General features: G+C 37.4%; 4 protein-coding genes across 11 annotated transcripts in view; 3 read left to right on the top strand and 1 right to left on the bottom strand.

Annotated features, from left to right (window-relative positions):
- The window catches only part of LOC105231520 (regulator of G-protein signaling loco), a 50193-nt gene extending 43902 nt beyond the window's left edge, over positions 1-6291 (top strand). For all 3 annotated transcript variants that reach the window (XM_011212857.4, XM_049449256.1, XM_049449255.1), the window contains 4 exons: positions 2633-3547; positions 3618-4613; positions 4671-4947; positions 5011-6291. In XM_011212857.4, coding sequence (XP_011211159.2) covers positions 2633-3547; positions 3618-4613; positions 4671-4947; positions 5011-5789 — 2967 coding nt within the window. In that variant the 3' untranslated portion in view covers positions 5790-6291. The remainder of the gene's footprint in view (positions 1-2632; positions 3548-3617; positions 4614-4670; positions 4948-5010) is intronic.
- Positions 6292-6654: 363 nt separating this feature from the next.
- On the bottom strand, positions 6655-8035 carry LOC105231521 (probable 39S ribosomal protein L45, mitochondrial). Its single transcript, XM_011212859.4, has 2 exons — positions 7853-8035; positions 6655-7767 (listed from the first exon to the last, which is right to left on the bottom strand). The coding sequence occupies exons 1-2, from the start codon at positions 7895-7897 to the stop codon at positions 6742-6744; spliced, it is 1071 nt and encodes a 356-aa protein (XP_011211161.2). The 5' UTR covers positions 7898-8035; the 3' UTR covers positions 6655-6741.
- A 218-nt stretch (positions 8036-8253) lies between these two features.
- Positions 8254-17105, top strand: LOC105231522 (uncharacterized). Of its 4 annotated transcripts, none has more exons than XM_049449259.1 (10): positions 8254-8451; positions 8931-10061; positions 10377-11441; positions 11545-12572; positions 12688-12840; positions 12898-13289; positions 13351-13564; positions 13630-13842; positions 13992-14462; positions 14520-17105. In XM_049449259.1, exons 1-10 carry the CDS (start codon positions 8427-8429, stop codon positions 14646-14648), a joined length of 4821 nt encoding a protein of 1606 aa, XP_049305216.1. In that variant the 5' UTR covers positions 8254-8426; the 3' UTR covers positions 14649-17105. The 4 variants fall into 4 exon arrangements, with proteins under 4 accessions (XP_049305216.1, XP_049305215.1, XP_049305214.1 ...); XM_049449258.1 differs by having other exon boundaries at positions 8922-10061; positions 10377-11435; XM_049449257.1 differs by having other exon boundaries at positions 8922-10061.
- Positions 17106-18122: 1017 nt separating this feature from the next.
- Positions 18123-26793, top strand: part of LOC105231524 (zinc finger and SCAN domain-containing protein 2) — a 33442-nt gene continuing 24771 nt past the window's right edge. Inside the window, exons 1-2 of one of the 3 annotated variants that reach the window (XM_029552559.2) lie at positions 18123-18390; positions 25307-25710. In XM_029552559.2, coding sequence (XP_029408419.1) covers positions 25509-25710 — 202 coding nt within the window. In that variant the 5' untranslated portion in view covers positions 18123-18390; positions 25307-25508. Of the gene's footprint in view, positions 18391-22127; positions 25711-26793 lie in introns of those variants that run through there. The other 2 variants (XM_049447546.1, XM_019992270.3) reach the window with 2 other exon arrangements.

Below are 26793 nucleotides of genomic sequence, written 5' to 3'. Positions count from 1 at the left end.
AGAGTGTCGAAATTGTCGTTTGATTTAGAAAAGTTCGTCAAAAACCAGTCGGATGCCAGCAGAGCTAATAATACATTATTACTAATTAGTCGGACGATTATTACTGTGTTGGATTTTGGTTCCGGCTACTAAAAATAGGCGTGAATAAGAATAACATCATTGAAATAAGAGAAAAATTGAATTACGGCTGTATCTAAGCTGTAATACCCTTCACAGGCGCATTTCTTATACGAGTATTGCATTAACTGTAAGCCTGACATTCCGAATCAAAATATAAAAAAATCAAAGGACTTTGCTATACAAATTGAATCAAAGAAAATTAATAGATACTCATCCAGAGCCCTTGAACGCGGTTATGTGGTTTGTCAATTTCGATTTTTTTCGAAAAGTTTCTTACATTTGCCGAAAAAAGTTTCATAAAAATATAATAAGAGATCATAAACTCTTTATTTTAATACTATTCATGCTTATCTCAATCTCATTCTGCAACATCAACAAACGTCTAGAAGCCAATGACAATTCGCTGTAACGGAGCCTTCTTTCATTTAAAATTTCTAAATAAACCAGTTAGGGCTTTATATGTGCCTCTTGTTTTTGTAATTTTTAATTGCTTTCGATTATGTCTTCACGCGATGCGCATAACCACATGAAATGAAAATTAGAAATTGTTGTTATCTACATACATACATACTTCAGTATGTAACTACAGACATGCAAACGTGGATGATTTTATGGAAAAATCTGCCTTTAATCTTCACAGTGAAAAGCTGGTGAATTTTAAGCAGTGAAGTACACTTATTGATAATAATGCGAGTGCGCAGAAGGCCGAGGTGTGATGTAGTCGATTCATCTGTTTCTTTTGAAATTACACATTTTTAGATATATGTATATGCCATATAAAATTGTGACAAAAAAGCTCCCGGAAATTGTAATTAAAGTCACCGGCTATATGATGTTTTAAAAAATATGTATTTTGCTAAGTTGGTAGGAGTATTCTTAATTACTATGCCAAATATGAGCGCGATCTATCTCCCAGTTTGTTTACAGCAGCTGCTTAAAACACATTAGTAGTGCGTTGCGATTTTTTTAATGCATAAAAATATCGAACACAGAATTTGTCTCAATTTTTTTATTTCATGCATTTTTTTGGAGAGGCAGAGGGTCAATAAGGAGTTCTATTTGTCCGTATTGTGGCGTTTGCGTGAGAACATCTGTCGAAAACGAGCGAAATTGTGGAAGAACAATCCATGGTTTTTACACTATGATAATTCACGTCGCATCGAGCCACAAATGTGAGCGAATTTAAGGCCAAAAGCGCAATGAATACCATCGATCAACCACCGTATTCACCAAATTTGGCTGCTTGTGCTTTTTTCTTGTTCCTCCAGGTGCGGATTACTTTGAAGCCGACAAAATAAATATTGAAGAATAATTCAATATTTTTCAATTTCCTGATACTTTTTTTCATAATATATATAAATATGTGTGTGTATAAACTATAAGCGCATCAATTTTGCTTAATCATTAGATATTTGGACCGTAAAAGTAATAAAAAAGCACTTGTTGCATGGTCTGTTTTACCGAATATTACATGCAAAGCTCGTGCTGTTAGCCCAGCTGCAACATATAAATACATACATATGTACATACTTTGGCACTAAGTCCACTATTTTACAACTATTCAATAGTTTTGATTTTATTATTAACCATTTTTTGTTGTTGTGGTTTGACTTCATGTACTTAGATTTGGTAAACCATTTGTGCTTTCGTTGATCGTTGTTTGATAGATGATTCGCAGCTTAAAAAACTTTCAAAACTTTTGTACGAAATACAGTGCTGCGCAAAAAATGTGCAAGTGACATTGAAATTTAAATTCATAGTCGAAAAAGTATTTTCGTATTTTTAATCATACTTCAACTTATTTTTTCTTATATTAATGAATACAAAAATTACTACTCTTAGCAAGAATTTCGGATTTTAAAATATAAAATGTGGTTCAAGAGCCTGCCTTAATAAAAGATATACGCATGTTCACTGCGTTACAGTTATTTCGCAACACACTATAGTAGTGTATATGTATGACATTATTATGACCATATTTGCGCAAACACTTGACAGCTCAGACTAATTTACTTTTTGATATTTTTATTTTCATTTATTTTTTGTCGCTGCACCTTTGTTTGTGCGCGATATCAGGCAATTAGCTCTGGCCTCAACTATTTTTCTATAGTTTTCTGCGATTACCACATATTTTCACCACACTCTTCTCTGTTGTTGTGTTGTTATTTTGTCATCTTTACAATAGAAAAACACGTTCAACAAAGTTCAAGAGTTTATCTGATTTCCTAACCGACAGCAGAGCACGGAATCTTTGAAAAACATCAATGTATTACACACGCTTTGTAAATTTTATGACCATGAAGATGACGCACCAAAAAACATCCCGATTTATTCTGATTATAGTTGAAATAAATTCTGTTAAAGAACTTCCTGTATAAACTGAAATATGAACTTTACCGATCTTCGCTGACTTTTATATATAAGAATATATACAAAAGTATATATGTTTTTCATATAGTCAAATATTACCATTCGATTAATGATAACTGTTTTTCCCTTTCTATATTTGTAGAATTCCAATCTCCCCGCTAATGCCTCACCATTCCGTCGGGCCTGGGGTCAATCGTCCTTTCGCACGCCACGCACCGACAAACGCGCCCTCCAACAGTTGCAATTGCAACAGCAATCCGGCCAGCATCAGCATCTCAGTCCACTAGTACGACGCTCCTCATCGATGACCGCATCCGACAATGACGTCTATATCAAGTCCATGCATCACACCGACTGTCATGATGAGCTCAAGCAGACGCATAGCCAGCATCAGATAGCGACGTCGGCGGCAGCCTTAGTTGCCGCACGAAATACGAATGCAGTGGCAGCCACTACGCTTACAACAACAAACGCCACTAGCAATAGTGGCAACAGCAAGGTTGCGAGTTGCATAAATCAACTAAAGATACCACAACTGAAGACCACCTTGGCACCATCCGCAGATAACGGTGTTGGTGGTGTGGCTGCTTGGGGTACAGCCTTTGAACGGCTGCTTGAAGACCCTGCTGGCATGCACACCTTCGCCGAGTTTTTGAAGAAGGAATTCTCCGCCGAGAATATATACTTTTGGACCGCTTGCGAGCGTTATCGTGCTCTAGAAAGCAGTGATGGGCGCGCTGCACAAGCGATGGCCATCTTCTCAAAACATCTGGCTAATGGCGCTTTGGAGCCAGTGAATGTAGACTCACAGGCGCGCAACCTCACACAAGAGAAATTAGAGAGCGCGGAGCCGGATATTTTTGCACCCGCACAGAAGCAAATCTTTAATCTAATGAAATTTGACAGCTATCAGCGTTTCATACGTTCCGATATGTATAAGAGTTGCGTAGAGGCGGAGGAGAAGCGCCAACCGTTGCCGTATAAAGCGGAAGATTTGGATGAATTGCTTAGAACGCCGGCACATCAGCCAGTCACAGTGAGCAGCATCGTATCGAAGGTGAGCACATTTAAAGCTTCATTGCCGCGAAAAACTTATTGTATTCTGTTTATTTATTTATTATTTACAGCTCAAGAAATCGGCCAGCAATGCAGAGGATCGTTGCCGCAAGAGCTTGCTACCATGGCACCGTAAAACGAGCAGCAGCAAAGCACCACGTGACAACACCGACGCGCCAACTGACTGCAAAGCCACAACCAATAAGATAGCGCCACTCTCCAGTCATTCGTTGAAATTGGCACCAGTACAGAACTCACAAAACGACATACACAGCTCCCGCTCTTCGCTCTCCTCGTTCGATGGCTTGCCAGGTGCATCAATATTACCCGGTACCTGTCGCGTCATCTTGAGTGATGCCTCCACGACAATGGTGCAAGCACGCGCCAACGAAACGGTTGGTCAACTGGTCGAGCGTTTGTTGGAGAAACGTGGTCTGTGTTATCAATATTACGATGTAGTGGCGAAAGGTACTACCAAATCGATTGATTTGCAAACTTCATCACAAACACTTGTGGGCAAGGATGTGCTAATTGAGCAGCGCGTCGCCTTCAAAATGGATTTGCCCGATCGCAAGGTAATCTCTGTAAAGAGTAAGCCCAAAAAACAATTACAAGAGGTAGTGTGCCCCATTCTGCATAAATACAACTATGACATAGAAGCAGTACAGGTGGTGATGCGCGAAACTCAGGAGCCAGTTGACCTGTCGCTAACTGTAACACACGCGGATGGTCAGCGTTTGCAAGCGGTGTGGTTGAAGCCACCGCCACTACTACATGGCAATGATTATCAAAATGGCAATGGTTGCGCGGCCAAAGTAGCAAAGGCTTCAACATCGACGAAAAGTGTGTCCTTTCCGACTGCGCTGAAGCAAACAAACGGTGGCGCCTTGCGCTCGACTAGTAGCAGTAGCATTCCAGTATCGCATTCAACACAGAGTGCCTTGGATGAGATCACCAACAAAGTATTTACCGAACTAATGCAAGTGAAGGTAGAAGCAGCCAGTGCCGAAAAAACGCAGCCACTGACGACGCACAATGACAAAGTCAACGAACACGCTTCGCTTAAGGTGAGATAGAAAATATAAACCGAAGTGAAGTGTTCATAATAATATTTTTTTGTTTAGTCTGACGACTGCGCTTCAGAGACTTCATCAATTTTCGAACGCATACGTCGTCGGGACAACAATATTCAAAGCCTTAAACTAAAGCTGAAGAAGCGCTCCACAAGCAGTCAGCATTCGGAGGAAACCAACCAAAGTAGCCACACAACAGCTAGCAATGGTCAATTGGCTGCTCCTACGGCAGTGAACGCTGCATTGTTGGACATAAAGAAGCCAATCATAGCTAAATTAAAAGCGGGTGTGAAACTACAAATGCCCGAACGAGTAGCTGAAAATCAAGGTGAGTAAAAATCTAAAGTGAAGCTAAATTAGTTATGTAACTCCTATTTCCATCCATTTTTAGATGAACTACTCGAAGGTCTGAAGCGCGCACAACTCGCACGCTTAGAAGATCAACGTGGCACTGAAATTAATTTCGAGCTGCCGGATTTTTTAAAGAATAAGGAGAATCTCAACGCCTCGAAGTTGCGTAAGGCGCGCGCTAATCTCAGCCCCATAAACAAGCCACCCGCACAAATTTCCGTTGCAGCTACAGAGGAACAACCCGCACAAACAGCACCACAACCAACACAGCAAGAACGTCCACAACCCGCACCACGTCTTTCCATAACAAATAAACTGAAAGCCAACGCAACAGTGTCATCTGCAAAGCAGGAACAACTCAACACAGATGAGGCTCGCCAAACCCAGCCCACGACACCGTTATCAGCGAATTTAACCACCACTTCATTAGAATCTGAATACGCTGCAGCATTAGTGGGAACTAACAGTTGCAAAGGTCCACCACCATTGCCGCCTAAGCCGAAAGTTTTGCCCATTAAGCCATCGAATTGGGGTGCTGCGGCATGTATGTCCAACTCATCGACAGCTTCAACGCCCACAACACCTTCAACGAGTATACCGACATTACCCACACCATTGTCTAAGAACTATACAACAGTGGGCTTGACCAATAGCGTCACAACCATTGTGGAAGACGCTCCATTACTGTTACATGTTGCGAGCAAACATTTTTCAGGAAATGAAATCGCCCCACGCAAGACGCATTTAAGTATCGCCGCTGAGCAGCCTACATCGGCGCGTTGTGCTTACCTAGAAGAGCCGAGTAGCAGCTTCGTTTGAGAAAGTGCGAAAAAAATAGTGAGAGCGAAAGTGATGTATTATATAATGGCTTCCACACCCAATTCCATTCTCCCCTTTGGCCAATCCCTTTTCCACGTGTTTTTAAGTGATAATAAAATATATACATATATTATATTTTTATATAGGCTATATAGTTACATATTATGTATAACATGCACACTTAATGTTTATTTATTTTGCATCTCTCATTTCCACTGATATTATTTTAACAATTAAATGTAAATAATCAAATTATCATATTTTAATTTAGAAAATATATACATAGGATGTGTATATATTTAATTAGATTATCTACTTATGAATGTAGACGAACTTCAAAATTCAATGTTTTAACAATTGTTGAAAACGGTATATAACGGATATTTCCCAAATTCTAATATTAAGGTTAAATTCATAAACAACAATATTTTTGTAATAGTAATTGAAAAATGTAGACTGCAAAATTACGAATAAAATCTCAATTTGTAAAAACAAAAATAAACTAGTTTCAGTTTACAATGCTCATTTTTTTAGTTTTTGTAAAAATTGAAGCCGAACGCAGATGCGCACATATATAATTTGCTGAGATAACTTTGTTTTAAATTTCCTATGCAAAAGCCAGAGAACATGCAAAAAAAAAAATATAAAATATTTGCCTCGTGACTTGCAAAGGCTGTGTATTAAATTATAGCGCCTAAATATATGCCAGATATTTGTGTACGATTGTGGTATGAACTTATTAACTGAACTTACACGCCTAAAAGTATGCAATGCAATGCGAATAAATTTTGACGATTTTATTGGCAATGTTGACAAGTTCTATTCAAATCTCTGGATTCTTACTTTGCAAAGATACGTTGGTTGGTACATTATTTTAGTATAGTAACCACTTTTATTGTATTTTTCGATAATCCAACATTTTGATTCTTAAACCTGCCAACAAATAGTACAATCAAATGGACGGACTTGCCGTCGTCGATTTAGCCGCTTTGTTTTCGTTTACAGCCTCTACAGCCGCGCCCGATTCAATATTATCCAAATGCTCTGGATTTTGTTTTTCGGCACCTGCTTCTAATTTCTTATCACCTTCAGCAAGAAGTTCCATTGCCTCTTCGGGTTCTTCAATTACGCGATAGGTAATTGGTGCCGGTTCCTTTGCTGGCAACCAATCTGGTATGATTTTATCGTGTAAACGCCACTTGCCATATTCATTGGAGATATGCTTTTCAAACACTACATATTCCAGTACATCCTTAGCTAATATTTCGCTACCATGCATCAAACGGCCAAAGCGATCGTAAATCGCCAGCATTTGCTGTGTATGAAAACGCACCGTAACTTGTGCGTATAAATTTTCTTTGCTAACGATATCAGTAACACGAGCATGCACTAGACGTGGTGGTTCCAGCGATTGTAAGAAACGCCAATGAATGGTCTTATCACGTACATTATGCATCATTTCTGGATAACAACGTTCGGTTACGAATTCACGTAGCTGATGTTTATTTTTCGCTGCCATTTGATTATGCGCTGCTATATAAATATCCTGCGCTTCACTAGCAAAGTCATCAGTGCTGAATTCTTCTTCATATGAGCGTATTTTACGTACTGCCATAACACTTTTCGATTTCTTTTCGAGAAATTCAAGCTTTTGTTTGGCACCCACTGAAGAAATGAAGGACTTTTTGCCATCACCCTCTGGCGGTACGTAAGCTTCAAAAATACCGCCGGTGCAACTAATATGGAATGGACGCTCGAGCCAAGGACGAGGTGGTAGCACACCACGTTCCTTTAAACGGCTGCGTATTTCTTCTTGCGTCAAATCACCAGGTTTCTCATGAAAATTAGGTAAATCCAACTTAACAAATTTTTGTGCACGCAACTTTTTGAATTTCGGATTCCAGTGTTTCGTTTGCCTGTGACGCAACTGCTGAGACTGCATTTGCAATAATGCTTGCATAGCCGGAGGTTGTACAAGCTTTTATGAAGGAAACAAAATAAGTATGTTTAAAATGGGGTTATGACATGGTTTTTAAAAGATAGAAATTAGTGCACTTGTTTACCTGCAACATTTTAATACCACAACGTGCTGAGGCTGCGAGCTCCATTATATAGTTATTTCAACGTTGGTATAATAAATTTAAAAGAACTTTTATTCAAGAAAATTAACTGCACAACACCAATTATATGCTTCACGTCCAATTCCAATTCACATTCGACTTTTGGACAAGATATCAACGTCAAAATCAGCTGTTGGTTAGTGATGTATATTTTGAAATTGTTGTACTTGTAACGTACTTGATAGACTTTAATTTAATAAGAAATTAATAAAATGCTTACCTTTCTTTAATAAATACTTAAATAAAATTGAAATTTAACAAGACCTCGCTTATAAAATAAATTTTGTGTTTAGTAAATATATCTACGGTGAATAATTGAAACTCGCAAGATGAAGCATCGGTGATTATTGATTTGTGCATTCACAATTTTCAGTTCAAGTACGCAGCAATAAAATTTGTGTTGCTCCAGAAAAATGTAAAATATTGTAAATTGTTATAAATAAATTAATAAAAACTATTGCGAAAAGATAGAGAAACACCCACTCTTATTTGTCGAAATAAAATTCATCACGGAAACATGGATTTCCCACAGCAATTGGAAGGTAAAGAACAAAGGCTGCAACTTTTTAAGTGAATATCGACTTGAATGAAATGAAAAAGTGGGTGGGCTAGAGTCAGCGGGTGGGTCCAAGCACACAATAGCAACAGTAATTCTGGTTGACTCCTGTAATGGAGTACGTAAATCTTATATCGAAAAGAATGGGTATACAATCCCAAATAATAGATCCTTTGTTATTGTTTGTGTGTTACTCGCTGCCGGTGTGGTGCAAGTTGATATTGATTTTTGCGAAAATGCAACTGTAACCAAAATAAATACATTTTTTTTATTTGAAATAATGTTATTTATGTTTTTCTTTTATTTAAGATCATGTTACAATAATTGGCTCGAATTGGATATATTTTCAAAACCTTCAATAAAAAAATTCATCCTATTAAACCCGCAAATAAAGTGGATATACATACACAAGTGTATACATTTTTCCTCTACATTACTCTTTTAAACTGCATATAGAAATTTTAGTGGAGCGACCACCGTCCTCTTTTGATGTTATAATGGAATCGCCGTTGTGTGCTGTCGGTGATCTGGATCGAAAGGGGCAACCAAGTAAATCTGGCGGCAAGTACGACAATTCTTCGACGCTTGACAAAATGAATTCGAGCATGAATAGCACATTGGATGACACAACGCCAAGTGATTCTGGTGTGCAGCTGCTTGATTCTGAATCAAGCGAATTCATGATAGAATCAATTACCTCACAAACTGGTTTCGAATTTGAAGAAATCAAATCAGGCAATGTACAAGAACATAGCGCTAATCGTGAACAAATTGCTGTGGTTGCAGCTCCAATGCCAACAGTTAAAGAACGTCATTTCGTTAGCGCAGTATTTGAAGAAATTGTAGCCGGCTTTGACACAAACTTCAATGTTACAACAACCGACACAACGAACGATTCAGAAGCGAATGTTCCCATTGAAGATGCAATGACTACAAGCACCTGTTCCACATTTGATACTACCGAAAATATTGTATATCGGCGTAAAGCGCGCAAGGCACCCATTACACCTAAAGCGCCCAAAAAACGAGTATCCTTTCATGAAGACATACTCAAAAATACTCGCACCGACAATATACATATTGAACATGGCTTCATTACATATAAGTCTGGCCGCAAAGCGCTACAACATATAGGAGTATCAGGACGTTACTCTTGGTGTTCGGAAGGAGATGCGGGTGCTGCAGGTGGCGCAGCTGCACAATCAGAGCTGTGTGCACATGCGCATGAAGATGAAGCGGATCAAAATAGATGCGAGCAAAGACGTCGATGTGTGGTTTATCGTAACGCATGTTCAGATGTACTAGACTATGGCAACTCGGATGTATATGATATGGAGGAGCAAAAAGCATTGCAATATGATAATTCAGGTGTTTTTGAATATATGCCAAAAGTACGTGACGGTGCTGCTGATGGTGCTGGTGTAGGTAATGGTGCTGAGGGGCAACAGGTGTTATATCGGTGCTCTTGTTCTAGCTCAAATTCCAGTTTGGACTCGGACGAAAATGATAAAAACTCAAATAGGCAACAATACGGGCAAGCGAAGAGCAGTTCATGCGACTGTATTGGGATGAGCAACGCGAACAATAATATAATTGGTGAGTCATTAATTTGATTAAGAAGATTTGCTCTACTAATAGTTGAACGGAAATTACCTAAATATATTATATGTATAACAAACGGTGGTAAAAGCCAATTGAGGAAAATTTATGTCTCATGTTAAAACTAAAATAATTAATCTTATAAATTAGTAAAAATAAAACTTTCCCATAAATATATTTTCTAACTGTGAATTAAATGTTATAGGTCCTATAAAATTGATTACTTATCTTAAATGCAGCATATCATATTATAAAATATCATTTTTACTGAAGTACACAAATAATTGATTTAAAACTTTCATCCATCTTCAGGCGATAACTGTTACTTCTCTGAACCGAACATTGATAACCTAAATGAAAATAATCCGAAGAAATCGGTATGGAACAAGGAGAAAAAACCAAAATCAAGTTGCTTAAAGAAACCCAAACGGAACACCAATGTCATCTACGAACAGGATCTGAGTACACGCGTCAAAAAATTTAATGTGCACGATATGAATCAATTAATCGACAACAGTAGCAAAATGATTATTGGTTCACTAAAAAGTATATTCACAATGCCGCTTCCAGAGCGCGGTGTACCCGAAGGTTCTGAAGATCTCCAGTCAGTTGTCGAATGCGTACCAGAATTGGAACAAGCCACACCAGAGCACAAAGCGAAACCATTAGCTGAATCATTCTTTGCACCGCCTTCTCCACCACTTAAGCAAAAGCCTTTCTTAAGTAAAAGCCTTGATGGCTCTAAAAAGTCGCAGGGCGTCAAGAAATTCGTACACAATGTCGACGAGCAATTGCGTCGTAAGAATGACGAAGAGATATATGCACCGACACGTCAAAGTAGCGCAGAAAAATCAGTTACTACTGAGCCACCCGGTCGAGTGTTGCAGAGGCAGGAAGAAATCGATTCAGACCAACGCCCCGATCTAGAGGGTACCTACACACAAAATCAACTCGTTGATAAACCTACAGATATCGACGAAACAAAGCAGCTGCCGGCGGCTGCTGTGCAACCGTCACAATTTCGCAACAAATTTATTGTTAATTGTGAGAGCACAGTTTTCGAACACACAGGTGTGTCATATTGTTACGACACAAATGAAATGCTCGAGCTTGATTTGGACACAGCTAGTAATACGCCTGGAAGTATTGCGTCGAGCTTGCTACTGGAAAGTGAAACGCCCATTGCACAACCGGAGCCAGATCATTTGCGTAGTGCTTTCAGCGCTGCGCCCATAGCAAAAACATTTTCGAACTTCTTTCGCAGTTTTAATAAAGATTCAACCGCTACACCTAACGCTAAGAAATCTTCAGCTTCCGCGACTAAAAATGTTGCTAACGTTGTGGAAGGCTCACAGAGAGCAGGCGCTGATAGTAATTGTAAGTACACATTTTTGTTATTATAATTTAAGAACATTTTCGCACTTTTTATATAAAAATCATATCGCAGAAAATTCGAATTGATCGTCATGTTTTTTTCCAGCACCTAAAACTCAAAACAATTCATTCAAAGAAATCACCGACCTAAAGCAACCCCCCAAACATCCATTGCCAAACACAATCTCATCGTCTGCAATATCCGAGCTGACCAATTCTAGTGCATGCTCATTACCGCAGACCCAATCAAAAGCCACCACCTGTTCTTCATTCAACGTCGGCAGCGTAGGTAATAACAGCAACAATAGTTTGGCTATAGGACAAGACTTGCGCGGCAACGTGGAAAAACAACAGCGTCACTTACCCTCGCCACTAAAGAAGCGTTCAAGTGGCGGAAATTTAGCCACACAACCGCAACGCTATGGCACAAGTCTTGGTAGCGGTGGAAATATGGCGCTTTCTCACTCCGAAGCAACATTGCTCAGTCCGGATATCTTCAATATGGGCAGCACTCAGGTTCTGGCAAACAGCACGCCTGTTGGCAGTGGTGGAGGCAGTGCTGGTGGCTACATAGGCGTACGCGGTAGTTGTGGACGCGATTCGAAGAGCACCATACTCAGCGAGGAATTTGATGATATTATAACCATAACAACGGATACGGATAAAAATGAGAGCGACATTGTTATCGTAGATTATCCAAGTGAAATGAGTGACAGACAAATGATGAGCGACTATGCGAACCTCTTGAAGCCACCACAACCAAACAATGCGAAAACATCGTTAATTAATCGCTTCTTACGTAATGTTACACAGAAAAAGATACTCGAATCTTCGATACGCAAGAATAATTTCTTTGCCGACAAATTACGTAGTGAGCAGAAACTATTCTCTGGCAATTTATATGTACCAGGTGTAAAGCCAAAGAATTATGAACTAATTGACGATTTGAACGCGGAGATAGCGATGGAGATCGAAATGTCGGGTGCAAATTCGCCACGACACGAATTAGCACAAATCGATAATCTACCGGGCGATGTGGCACGCTTTGAACTTGGTATAGGCGAAATAGCTATTGATATAATTAATGGAAATTATTTGCATATACTAAGAGATCCTACAGAGCAGCTTATGAAGGTGAGTTGGCACTAAAAGGAGACAGTCAAGCATGTACACGATTCTAAACAAATATTAAAATAAATAAAATATGTATATAACAAATAACTAATATATTTTCCTAAATAATACGCAGATCTTCAAATTATACACCGGTTATAGTCGTGAAGGCTATATGACCCCGGTTTTGGTTTTCCTTACCGATCGCACACTGTACGTAACGGATTTGGTGCGTAATCGTTTATGTTCGAAATTCGTGCTCGCCTATGTCGACCTCGATGTGATATTAGTAAGTTCGAAATTTACGATAGCGATATGACATCATTTAAATTTACCACACTTCCAGATGGGTCCCTTTGGCAATACGGTGTTACTCAGCAATAGCGCACGCGATATGCAACAAGTATTATTGGCTGGTGGCCCATATCCCGCTGATGGTTTGGTAGCAAATTTGGAGATGTGCGCGCGTCGTAGTGGCTCTTCGCTACCCGCTGTCGGACAATTGTCGTTTGCTCATCTCGCACCACTACAAGCATTTGTACGCGAAAATTCTTCGGTTGGTGCTACAGACACTTGGATGTACTATGCGGTGGTGAATGTGCCAGCTGGCGTCCTAGGTAATGAGCAAGAGCCCTTGGGGCCGCACGTTAAAGGTTTTCTTATGCATCGACGCATCAAAGAACACCAGGCGAGTAATAGCGCCAGGCATATCTGGAATCCCGGTTATTTCTTGTTGAAGTAAGTTACGGCGTTGTCTCTAGTTCACCTATTTTACTAAATTGGTTCATTGGTTTATTAGGGCTGGTGTTTTATACATGTTCAATGACTCAACACAGAAAATACCAAGCTGGGCTGTGGCACTCGCTGAATGTCAAGGTGCGCGTCGCTCACTCAAAGCGGGAAGGCCACACTGTTTCGAGATCGTTCTGAAGGGCCAACTATTGCAGTTAGCCGCACCGGATGAGTATGTTGCCTCGGAATGGTTGCAAGCGCTGCTGCAAACTGCGAGTGGCGTAAGTAAAATTTTTGTCTTTTAACTCAAAGTGTTGCTCTGACACTAAACATTTTGTTTTTGTAGCTGTTCGAAATGCAGGAAAAGCATAAAACTCTCGGTTGCACGCTAGTTGTGACACAACATCATTTGATAACTTTGCGTGAAGATTTTTCAGCGCCCTTAAAGCAAATTAAGCCGGATATAGAAAATACTCAAAATGTACCAAGTTCTGGCAAGGATTTTATAGCTCGCGTCAATGACGAATGCAGTCTAACAGCAGGCGAAACAGGCAGTCTGGTAAGCAAATTCAATATCAATTCAGTTTGCACATCCAAATTATATGGACCTGTCCGTGTAGTATTAGATCTTGACTGAAATTTAGTTATACATTTTAGTCATAATTAATATGTTAAACTCAATAAAGCTTTATTTTATATTTCTCACAGTTAAGCTCAGCAATGAGTACACCAACCCGTTTTGCACCAAGATCTTGCTCATCAGTGAATTCAACGCCTACTAAACTTTCCCAACTATCACAGTCTACAACCACATGTGGTGACAACACCACACATTCAACTTCTACAAATGCCACCACCACGAACGCAACATCATTAGCCACAACAACTAATTATTCACGACAAATACCGATCGAATGTGCTAAGCAAACGGAAACTCGTTACTCCAATATGTATAGTGTGTATGGGAAGGATTCTGGTCTAGAGATACTCACCTGTGCGGATATAAAAGAAATGACGGGCATTAAAATACCATCGCATAACGATACATGGTGGTGTGTGCTGGAGTTCTCTTGTCAGGAGGTGCGCGATAGCACCGATGATTTGGTGATCTTCTTTGCGAGCAGCTCGGAAATGCAACGTTTCTTACGACTGCTCGAGCAGTTGTGGCAGGCAAAGAATGTAAGTGTAATGAGAAAGTCTTTCAAAAACGTATAAATTATTTGTATATGTTTTCAGAATGATTTATTTCCAATAACGGTGTTGGATGAGGATGATTTAATAGCTGAGCAATGCACCACGCTTTACATGGATATAAATCGTGCGTGGGAACCGCTACTCTCCGCAGCCATGGGCTATCCTTTGTAAGAAGCTTAAAACGAAACAAACGTTATGTGTTTAGAGCAGACAATCTGCAGTGTGGAGAAGAACTAATAGAGCAGTATTTTTTCAAATTTGCAGCTGAATGAGGTTAAAAGGTGTCAGTAAATAATAATTAAGCATTATAAAAGCTTTCGTACTCTCAAAACTTAACTCAAACTTAATTACTATATGAACTACATATTTGCATGCATACAAAAACAAACACATAATCACACAAGCGAAACGGACAGTTATTGCTACTAATAAGTGAAAATAGTTAAGAGATGCAGTGAGTTTAGAAGTGAATTAATATGAAATTGTGATGAATTGACAAGTGAAAATTGTAAAATAATGTACGGTTATGCTTTTGGATATTCTGCTAATTATTTTAAAGTGCTAACTTATGATAATTTTCGTTAATTAGTGAAATATTTATCTGCACTCGTTTGACTGTTAGGAAACTAATAAAGCAGTTTGTTTAGAATGTACTGGATACCAAGAAATATGCCACTTCTCAACATATTGACTTTTTCACGTCAATCTGCGCTAAATGCGAATATCAAGAAAATGCGTTTGCATACAATTTTTCACCGGCAAATAACTTGAAACATTTTTAGCGCAATGCTTAATATATTGCCGATGCAAATTTATTTTTAGCCCAACTTTTTCTATAGTCTGCCTTAGAACTTTTTCTTGAAAGCGCAGATTTTTACGCTCCTTGTAACTATATAATTTTTTTTATTAGCCTTGTGGTTTCCCCCATTAAAAGTAATCTGTAGTACGCAAATGTGTTATCAAAGACATACATACTTACATCTAGTGTGGTATTGTCAAAGCGAAACTTTATCATTTCATGCAACATCGCCATTAAAATTAAGTTTATGCTATAGTAAATCGTGATATATTCATTTAAGCATACGTAAATATTTATTTTTTGTTACAATATTTACACCAATTGTGTGTTAATTTTTTTTATTAATTTATGGATAATCAAAAAATGTAATTTTTATGTAAGATGAAATGCGGAACTGTTGAATATAATATTTTTGAATTTCGAATTCTATATATAAAATATGTAATGTAATTTTTTTATATTTAATAAGTTAGGCATACAATTACAGTTGATGTGTTTTCACATAATTTAACGCTTTCATATTGTGATTTTTTCCAATATACATTGTAAGTGCTTTTCTTTTTTCTTTACTTGTTTAAGCAAACTTTTTAATTGATATATTCTTTCACAACTGTGTGTGGGCGTGCTGGAGCGTATAAAATGCACTTGTAGAAAACGGCACAAAAAATATTAGCGAAATAATTAATTCTCAAATGGCAATTGTTATTGCGAACAAATAATGTAGTAAAATGTATTTTTTTATTTTTTTCTTCGAAGGTTGCTTACAAAGTATATATACATACATTAAATGATACATGAATACTCGAACTCACAATATATTAATATATATTTATGTATAATACAGCAAAAGCAGAGAAGAAAAAAAGAAAGTGGGTTATTGGACATGCAAAGTTCTTGTAATAATATAATATTACTCATGTGGCGGGTATTCTTGAATTGCACGTAATTTCACGCAGCATAATTATATATACATACGTTTATATATATACATATATAAATATGCATATTTTAATATGTATACTGCATAAGCTATATAAGCTCTAAATTAAACAAAAATCTATGCAATACAAGAATGGTATTATTATACAAATATACAAAATACATACTTACACATGTCTTGTCAAATGTTATAAGTTTTCATACTTCGTATATAATCGTAAAAGAAATATTCATACTATACTAAACGCTGAAATTTTCTTACTAATTCCCTTTTTTTATTAATTATTTAACATACTTTGTCTTTAAAAGTATTTATTGTATTTAATTGTTGAATTTTCCCGCATTTTTGAGTTGTCTAAATTACATGCGAATTTTTCTCGAATTGCTAGCTTAAAAAATTGCTTCAAGCAAACTGTGTTGCCTTCCGTTCAAAAATTAAATTTAAACATAAAACAAAATTACTGTTGCGCATTTCCAGCGCTCCGCTAAAAATTTATATATTTCGTATTTTTTGGCTTTCATTATGCACAAAATATTATTTTGTATTTTTGCATACTTTTTTTTTTCAAACCCAATCATGATTTATGGTATAACAAATTAAATTTGATTGCCCCATCCTCATATGTCAAAAAAAAATCCTGAGCTTTCTTCATATTTATTATAAAGCTGTATTAAGTTTCTGTTTATAATTTATTTACCTAATGTGGAGCTGGTGACAGCTCTGTCTAAAAACTAATTGCTTCTTAATTGCCTCTAAATTATATGATTACATACGATGTAGAAAATTAAAATCATTGCTGCAACTCATACTATAAAAAACAATAAGGAAAAAGTTACGAAAACCAAATGTATCAAATAAAATATGGTTAATACCAAAGAGTATCAATTGATTGTGTCTTTCATTTCATATAAAAAAATGAGGAAATGTATCCAATTAAAGAGAGCTGCAAGCGGATTTCAAGACAAGACATTCCATTTCAGAGAATTTTGCCCCTATGACGACAACAACAACCGGATTCTTATCCAAGCAACTCGGACCATTCCTCGCAATTACTTCAAGATTATTTACTGCCACTACAACAAAAACAGTAACATTTTATTAAAAGATTTTTACACAAAATTATTCGGTTGAAAAGTCCAATTACATATTTTTTCTTGAATAAAAAGGTGCAAAAATTCACCAAAAACCTAAAAACCTCAAACATCCACAGACTAGGAAATGAGTACCTGCGGTTGCCGATCTTTCTCTAAACTTTAACGACTGTAACATCGCTCTATATAGCTTAGCTATCATGTCTGAAAAAGTTATTTAAGCGTATCACATTTGTTGTAGCAATTTTTTTTGGCAGTAAACAAGCTGGTAAGGGTAATACTCGAAAATTCTACGAAAAGATGCCTCGACTAATAGAAGGTTTCAAGACCGGAGCATACACTTATAGAACCCCCAGAGGAGATCTAGTGACTGATGCCCAGAGCATACTAAAATTATGGTGGGAATACTTCTTCAGCCTGCTGAATAGCAATGGAGCAGCGTTATTGTTGCCTGACCATGAAGAAGTTCGAATAGCAATTACCCATCTGAAGAAAAACAAAGCCATGGTGGCCGATGAATTGTCGGACGAGCTATTCAGATACGGCGACGAAGAACTGATAAGGAGCATGCAAAAGCTCTTTTGTGGAATATGGAAATAGTAAAAATTTTAACTTTGCTATAAAATTGTTTTGGTGGAAAGCTTTGCTAGCTAAAAGCTTAATTTCAATATCAGAACCATTTTCTCTCTGCACATGCGCGCAATCGCCTACCCTAACAACCATTTGACAAAGACAACGTTTGTCGGAAAACAACAACCTGCTCGCCAAACATAACATGTAAGCAACCACCACCCAAAATGAAGTCGCATAAAGGCGCAAGTCGAACGTGGTGAGAGCGAGAGACGCGTTTCCAAGAAGCTGCCATTGCCACTACAAAGCACCGTGAACGTGGCGTCAGCTGCCATTCAACGCTCGACGACAACAATTTCAAGACGTAACGGTACAATTAGCGGATGTAACTGCTACCGGATATGTGGTTATTGCTATTGTTGTGAATTATAATGTATTTTTGTTAAGTCAGCGTGTCTGCAGACATGACAAAATGCTTTTAAATTAAAATAGTTTACAAATAAATAGTTATTAGTAAGTTTAATATGACAGAGAAGTGTAAAACAACAAATAAAATGGAAAAGAAACAATAAATGTGCTTTAAACAAGAACTCAGAATACATAAATACAAAGATATGTGTACATAAGTGACTAGTGTGTACATAGCTATATGTATGTAAAGTCACATTTCATTTGTGTACATACATATGTGTGTGCACTTGTCCTCATGACTGTGTTTGTGCTGAAAAGTGAAAAGCTACCCTCCAGGCAAGAAATCCATAAACACAAGGATACGATGGCGCCTCCACACACATACGATGGGATCACGCGCACATTTACTATTACACATACTACGTAGTGACTGGGAACAACGTACCACAAACAATTACAAAAACACCAAATAGTACGAAGTTTAACTTTCAAAGTGAAAAATGTGTAAAATGGAAAAGCCAAAAACAATAACTACCAATACTATTATATACCGTTAGAATTTACTACCTCTAAAACGAGAACTCCAGTCATTTTCAATGGCAATTATATACTCACGCACTCACACACTCGCTCTCTTTCTCTCTCTCTACATCCTGCTGCATATTTTGTTGCCGTTCTCTAGCGAGTTCATTGCCGAGTACAAATGCTAATTGAAATGGTTTTACTTTCCTAAAAACTTTCATTTTTAAAGATTGGTCTACTATTTATTAAACAAATTAATTGTTTTAAATCTTGCATGACTTCAAAGTACATGGAAATTAAAATTATTAGTTTCAAATACGGATAAGTGTTTTTGCGAGTAATTTACATAGTTGCGCTCAGTGAAATTTATCAGTACAAACATTCATTGTCAATACGCCTTAAAGAAATAAAACACTTCGGAAGTCGGCATGACAATTTACCCATAAAATTCGTAAATAAGGCAGAATACTGCACATCCAAGGCACCACACAAGGCTTCTGTCTAAAATCCGGCAGTGGAAAATGTATTTTTTTTTTACATCGTCTGTAGACAGAATTTGTAGGTACCAGCAACAAATTTGTTTCAAATGATACCTACAGATATTTGTCCGACAAAGCTACTATGTTTAACATACTCATCAAATATCCTCAGTCGATCATTTGTATACCAATATCTTCAACCTGAAACATTTAAAAGCAACGATAGTTTAACTCATGGGTTTCCTAGGGTAAAAAACAGCCCTTTTTCAACAATTTTTTTCTCATATAAAAAATTAAATATTTTATTAGAATTTTTTATTGTTACAAACATACACTGTTAACAAAGAAATTCTGAAATTTTTGGGAAAAAATATTTTAAACTCGACCATTGCGACGCTTTTCCGGTGGCCCGTCGGTAAAAAGGTGCGCCCGGCTTGGCCGAATAACTCCTTACAGGATCATCTGAAGTGAAAAATAGGTGTTTTAACTAAAAAATTATACAAAAATTTCAGTGAAAATTTCGCGAAATTTTTTTTCCAAAAAGTTGTAATCGAAAAAAATCCTTCGTCCAAGTTTTTAAAAATTGTTTTGTGTAAAACTTCATGAAGATCGGTTGAGTAGTTCTCCAGAAATCTTGCCAACCGATTTCGCTAAATTTTTTTTCCAAAAAGTTGTAATCGAAAAAAATCCTTCGTCCAAGTTTTTAAAAATTGTTTTGTGTAAAACTTCATGAAGATCGGTTGAGTAGTTCACGGGAAATCTTGCCAACCGACTTCAAAAACACAGTTTCGAGAAAAACGCCTTTAAAGACGGCGCACTCAGTTCTCAAGACGGTATCTCCAAAACTATTACTCGGATCAACTTGAAAATTTAGAACAATATTCTAAAGGTGTTGTAAAATTAAATAAGACAATACAAAAATTTAGATATTTTGAAACGCGTAAATCCATGTAACCCCTTAATAATTTTATAACCGAAGACGAGTTTGTCGAAATGTAAGCTCCTAGAGGTCGTAAATTACGAAGCATGAAGTATTGAAAAGCTTTTCATAAATTCAATAAATCTCTTCGTTGCTTTAATAATTTTGTAAGCTCCTAGAGATCGTAAATTACGAAGCATGAAGTATTGAAAAGCTTTTCATAAATTCAATAAATCTCTTCGTTGCTATTGCTACAACAACGTCGTAGTTCTCATTCCTTCTGACCTCCTCCTTCACATTAGATAAGACCGGGTCCAGAAGGGATATATGATGCGAGTCCCCTGAACTATAAATTTACTAATTATTTTTTTATTTTAAGAAAACATTACTTTACAAGTGCTCTGGTAAAATTTTGATAATTTGATAATAACGAAACATTCAAATACCAAACTCATTTCTTAAAAAATCTGTAGTGAAGAAATACAACGATACTAACATCTCTATCCACTAAACATTTGGCATTGAGAGCAGTGGACGGCATGAGAGGATCTGTCACTGTATCTTCACTGGCTCTGAGATTTTGATAAATAATCTTATTATTTAAAAGAAAACACAAAATATGTATATTCGTAATTACTTTTGGAATTAATAACGAAACATTCAAATCATAAAACTCATTTCTCGCAGGGCATATTTCGTTTTGCGCTATGGTCTTGCGTAATGTTAATTCGTTGATGGCTCGACAACGATACTAACATCTCTATCCACTTCCTAGCAACACTTTGGCATTGAGAGTAAGAGTGAACGTAACAAATTTGGTTTGCTCGTTTCTCCATCACACTAAATCGCTCAAACTTTCACCACACTAATAGCAAGCAGAGGAATTTTAGCAAAAGAAACTTTGCCCATTGCTCTCCCCACATAACGGTTATTTGACACAGTCTCTCAATGTACTCATTCTATCGCCGAGTAACACTCAATCATACTCACTCTTTAACTCACCACCAATTCAAGTGAGTGAGTGAGTAAGTGTGCGAGTAAAGCTCACTGGGTTACTCGGCGCAAGCACTAAGAGCATTCATTACACGTACCTGCAGCCAAATATAGCAGCCCTATAAATATATGGAGACATATAGCACACTTACACGTGCATATTTACTAAATCATATGACTTAGAAGAGTCTCCGCACTATACTCGTATTAATAGAGGTACATATAATAGGTGCAAGCCACCCCAACCCCCTTAACATACACACACACACAAAAGTTATTGCTAATATGAGACTCTCACCCCAGTGTAATTACCATTTCGCGAAGCATGAGTAAGCGCACCCTTTCCCATTCCACAAAATGCTCGCATGTCGCTGCCGCTTAGCAGCAGCAGCAGCAACACACAGCGTAGCAAGTGAAAAGTGAAACATTTCCCGTTAGTCTTGCATATACATACATACCGACGTTATCACGTAGATTGCGCCTCACATGCGATTTCCACCCCCGAAATGGAAAACAGAAAAATAACAACAGCAAAAGACATCAATAAAAGCAACAACAGTGCATAGAAACAACGACATTTAGTAAGGGACGTAAAAGCAAGCAGCAGAATAGCGACGCCACCTGAAGTTGTAGACCAAAAATGTATACCATTTACGACAATTTCTCTACTGTTCTTATATGGTTTCAAATAAATTACTGCAGTCGCCTCGAGACAAATCTGACAGTAAAACGAACAAAAAGCTTTAATTTTTTTATGTTTGGTTGGCATGACATCTGTCAAAGACTTTCAATAACCTTACAGTATATAAGAATTTCTTTCATTTTTCTAATACTTATATTGTATATACTTATTTCATATGAATTGCACCGTTCCGTTCGTTTTGGGAATCTAAATACATATGTATATGTTTGTGTTAAACAATTCTGAAGTGGGTTTGAAAATTGGATAAATTTGAGAGATATGTAGTGCAAGGAAAATAAAACTATGCTCATTACTAAACAAACAGATTTTAAAAAAATTTCAAAGCAAATACTTAAAAATATAATATAAGGACTTATTTCCAATGAACTTATGGTCGAAGAAGTTTAAAAAAGTTATAAGTTAATTGCCCAAAAAATGGTGAGCAACTCGGGTAAATGCCATTTTTAGATAATTTGAAACTTAGCTAAAGTTTAGTGGGTCAAGCTAAAGATCTGTAAGGTAACTAATGACTTTACATAACTTCAATTTGTAAGCACTTTTTAAGGGTTATCTTCAAGTATTCTCTAAAAAATTTAGAAAATTTTACAAGAATATATCAAGCTATTATAAATAATATAAATATAAAATAAAATCGGTATGTCTTTTGTATCTTTAGCGCCGAACTAAGCTTGGCTTTATCGCTCGCATATACATACGTATGTATCTATGTATTTGGTCTCATGCTGGTATAAGACTTATTCATTTAATTACTTTCACTTTAGAAACGCCGAACCAAGGGCATAATAAATTAGTGAAAGCATAGCAAATCAAGCACACTCTATACTCTACCATTCACACTGTCTATCCCGCATCACACGAAGTTTCTACCCCTGCGCCGATATCGCAGAAAAATCATTAGAAACAGGAAAACAACAAACCATTGTCGTCTACTGGGTGGTAGTTAAAAGACCCCATAGGAACAATCATACCACAATAAGCGAGTATACTGATTTTTTAAATGTATTTATAGAATGGCTGTGACACTCTTTTCTCAGTGTAAAATCAACTTTTAGATTTCTGGGACCCTCCATTTTTTCGATTTATTTGCATGTTTGAGAACAAAAACAAATTTTAATAATCGAAATTCGCTATAGTGCTTTTCAAAATATTCTCCATTAAGATATTTACATTTTTGCATACGTTTAAATAAATTGTCGAAGCGTTTTTGCCACTCTGATTAAGGTATCTCCAAAACATGCCTTTTGAACGCATCAACCGCATCAACGCATCTTCAGATGGCGAGTAATGATGACCTCTAAGTTTAATTTTTCAAACGTGAATTAAAAAGAAGTCATTTGGTGCCGAGTCAAGACTTAATGGAGGATGACTCATCACATCTATGAATGCTCAAAAATTCAATTGTTCCAGTCCATGGTTGAGAGCTCGCATTGTCTTCGGTGGTTGGTTTTCCCGATTTCTTGAAAGACAACTGGCGGACAAGTGGTTGGATACCTTTCAGGATTTTACTGTTCTGCGTTGTTTCAATGCTAGGCCGCAGTGCAACTCCACACTAAATTGAATTTTTAAATTCTACCTGCCTTAAGGTCCCACCACGAATCTCCTCAAAGGGCCAAAGGACATGAGCAGATTGAAGCGAATTCCAAGAGCTAACTGCTTCCCGTGGTACCAGATTTAAGTCCCCGTTCAGACCTTGTGGGTTTTGCTACTACCAATTGGGCACCCATCAAACTCAATGACTGCTGACAATTGTCGCTTGAACTTCAAAAGTATTTTCATTAGAGGGAATTTCATTTAAAGTCATTAATATCAGTTCAAGCTGAGTATTAAAGCATTATCTTGGATTTTCTGGTCATATTAAAAAAAAAAGTGGTGTACTCTTTTTCCTGCAGGCATACCGAGCTCACATGCACACATTCGACATTAACGACATATACACACATACAAGTGCATGGCTATCGATATTCCCACCCTCAAGGTGGCATCACTACTCGCCACTTTTTATTGCTATTGTACATATTGTTTTTGTTGACTTCACGATGCTTGCTATTGTATTCCGCCTGCTAGCAGTTTACTGCTGACGATAGCTTTTACTTAGTTGACTCGATTTGTGCTACATCCATATTTGGTCGCTAGTCTGCGTTAGTCCTTCAGCTTTTACTTCTTTTGCGTCGTGTAATACAGCAATAAATGGCGCTCGTTGTATTAGTTTGGAGCCGATTTCTTTGGGTAGCGACGGGTACATTGTGTATAGAGAGAAAGAGTCTCATAGTCAAAACCAGAGCCACTGGCAATTTAGTGTCAACTTCTCAGTTGCCAATTTCACAACAGCACCGCGCGGCGTTCACAGAAATTGAAAGTTAAAAATATAATTTCTTTCCGCACAACCTTAACTGCAGAGACACACAAAACTGGTTTTGTTGTTGTTGTTATTGTTGCTGTGTTTCTTTTTGTTTTCTTCGCGACTACAAGAACAGCGCCACCCACCAACCCCCAGCCGCACGTAAGATTACATAGACAAGTAAGTGTGTACTTGCATAATTGCATAGTGGGGGGTGGAGAATAGAAGTGCTGCAGCAGTACACCAAACATCTCACCCTTAAACGGTAGCAGAGACACCACAGCAGGTTAAGCTGACTCACACCGTGCTCTTAGTAGACGGGCGTGCGTTGCGGCCACAGACGGACGCACAGTGGACGCGCATTAACTATTCTGAGTTGTCAGCAGGACACACACACACACACACATACAATCATACATTTACAAAAAATATACAAATTTATACACATACTCATATACATACATATATTAAATATTATATGTGCACATAATTATATATGTAAATATGTATGTCTTTCGTTACATATGTGCTTATACATACATATATGATAGATTTACATACATACTAAAGATGTGCATGTGAGTTTATGTCTGTATGGTGTCTTCAGTCGCAGCCCATTTTAGCCGCTTAAGCAGTAGTGTTAGTGTTGCCGTGATTAAATCATCGCCGCCAAACTGTGCGCTCGCGAAAAACGAAAGTTGAAGCACTTCAATATGCCACTAGCATAAGCAGCGGTAGGAACAGTAGAGGCGCGACAGTAGCAGCAAAGCCTAGCCAAATAGCCAACTTGTCGCTGACATCCGCACCGCTGTCAGGCAGTTATACTTGGTTTGGTGTGTGAATTGGCAGCAGAATGCTGATGTGTAGTGAAGGTTGTGTGTAAATTGCCTGATTTTTTTCTTTCTTTTCGAACACAGTGTAAAGTGAGCAATAAAAGGACATTTTCTAAGCTATAAAACGAATGCTTCTTATTGATAATAAAAACAAATAAAACTAAATTTAATAATAATAATATATTATAAAACTCAAATTATAACAAAATGTGCAAAATTGTGTAATTACAGTACGGAAGAAATGCAAAAAGTGAAAAGTGAAAGCCTAAACGGATAAGCAATAATTTACGCAACCCACCCAAACAAGTTTGCCAGCGCGAATCATTTTCCATTTTTTTTAATTAATTTTCAAATAGTTATAGTTCTGTATAAGTGACGTAGTGAACGCTATTAACTTTTTTCGTCGCTGACACAAACTCGCCGTAAACGTGTCATGATGAATTTCTCCGCGTTCGGTGGTCCCTTCTCCGGCATACATCAGTTTGCGGCCAAATTTGGACACGACACACAAGGTCCACCCGGCGCCTTTGCCACGCCCACCGGTATCAATGGCAATGCAACGGCGGGAGTCGCCGATAATCATGTGCAACGCTATCAGACCAACGGCAATCATTTCAATCAAAATATACCAAATGGTGAGTAGTGTAACTAGTAAGCAACTGCATGCGTATATACTATATATGTACATATGTAGATGTATGTACATACATCTATAAAATAACGTAACATCCCTTTTCATAAGTTTATAGGCGAAGCAAAAGCCGTTATAATAGAAACCACTCATATTGAAACAACAATTGAATTTTGGTTATAAAAATGGTTATATATTGGTTAAATATTGGGTATATATGGGTTATATATTGGCTATATCTGACAGTTGAGGCTGAAAATTTTATGTTACATATGTATATATAACATGATGTTGTGCATCGTTAGCAATAAAAAACTCAATTTCGATTTTTTTGATGATACGTTGTTTTGCATTTTAGGCGAGGATATGTACATTAAAATTATTAAAAAGTACACAACATACATGCAAAATAATGGTTGCGCAGTGGCGCTTATGCGAGCAAAACTAATGTGAGCTGGCTATTTTGATATTGATTATTTTCTTTTTATTTCCACTAACACCCATAAAGAGCAACATTCACCCCACCAAGCGCTACAAAGTACTTTTGGCCGCACGCTTATAAATTATGCTTTTGTTGTGCGCTTATACACGCTTTACGTGTTTTTGACTCATTACCTAGCCACCCCAAGCCACTTTGCTGCACGGAGTGGAAAAAACAGACGTGCACACATACATACTTACAGAAACAAAAAACGCACAACAATATACTGATATATTTACATATATTATATAATACATACACACATGTATGTATATATGTCAGCATGTATATATGTATGTTGGCGTAGTTAAAGTATTTAAAAAAATATATAAAAAACCTACTAACTTGCAACGTAAGCGCAACTGCAGCTCAAACGTTGCAAAGTGGAGTTATAACACGGCAAAGGCACAGAAGTCAAACGGTTAGGTGCACAGCGTTGTAGGGTTCCATTGCAGCGCCAGTACTACAACTCGCACCATAAACATCGCTTTGCAGGCAGCAGTGTGGCAGCACAATTTGGCGGCAGCTGTAAAGCCAGCACCAGCTCCAGCTACACAGGCGGCACGGCCATTGCACTGCACTCATCAGCGCCGCATTTACTACCAT

This window comes from Bactrocera dorsalis, chromosome 2 (genome assembly GCF_023373825.1).
Source record: "Bactrocera dorsalis isolate Fly_Bdor chromosome 2, ASM2337382v1, whole genome shotgun sequence".
NCBI classification, from domain to species: Eukaryota; Metazoa; Arthropoda; class Insecta; order Diptera; family Tephritidae; genus Bactrocera; species Bactrocera dorsalis.
Note: the sequence above shows the minus strand (reverse complement) of the source record. Positions and strands in the feature narration are given on the sequence as shown.

Coding starts and splice junctions, on each gene's coding strand:
- LOC105231521 (XM_011212859.4), bottom strand. CDS start 7,897: ATGGAGCTCGCAGCCTCAGCACGTTGTGGTATTAAAATGTTGCAG. Junction 7,768..7,852: donor GTGGTATTAAAATGTTGCAG/GTAAACAAGTGC, acceptor CCTTCATAAAAG/CTTGTACAACCTCCGGCTAT.
- LOC105231522 (XM_049449257.1), top strand. CDS start 8,427: ATGGATTTCCCACAGCAATTGGAAG. Junction 10,062..10,376: donor CGCGAACAATAATATAATTG/GTGAGTCATTAA, acceptor ATCCATCTTCAG/GCGATAACTGTTACTTCTCT. Junction 14,463..14,519: donor AGTTGTGGCAGGCAAAGAAT/GTAAGTGTAATG, acceptor ATATGTTTTCAG/AATGATTTATTTCCAATAAC.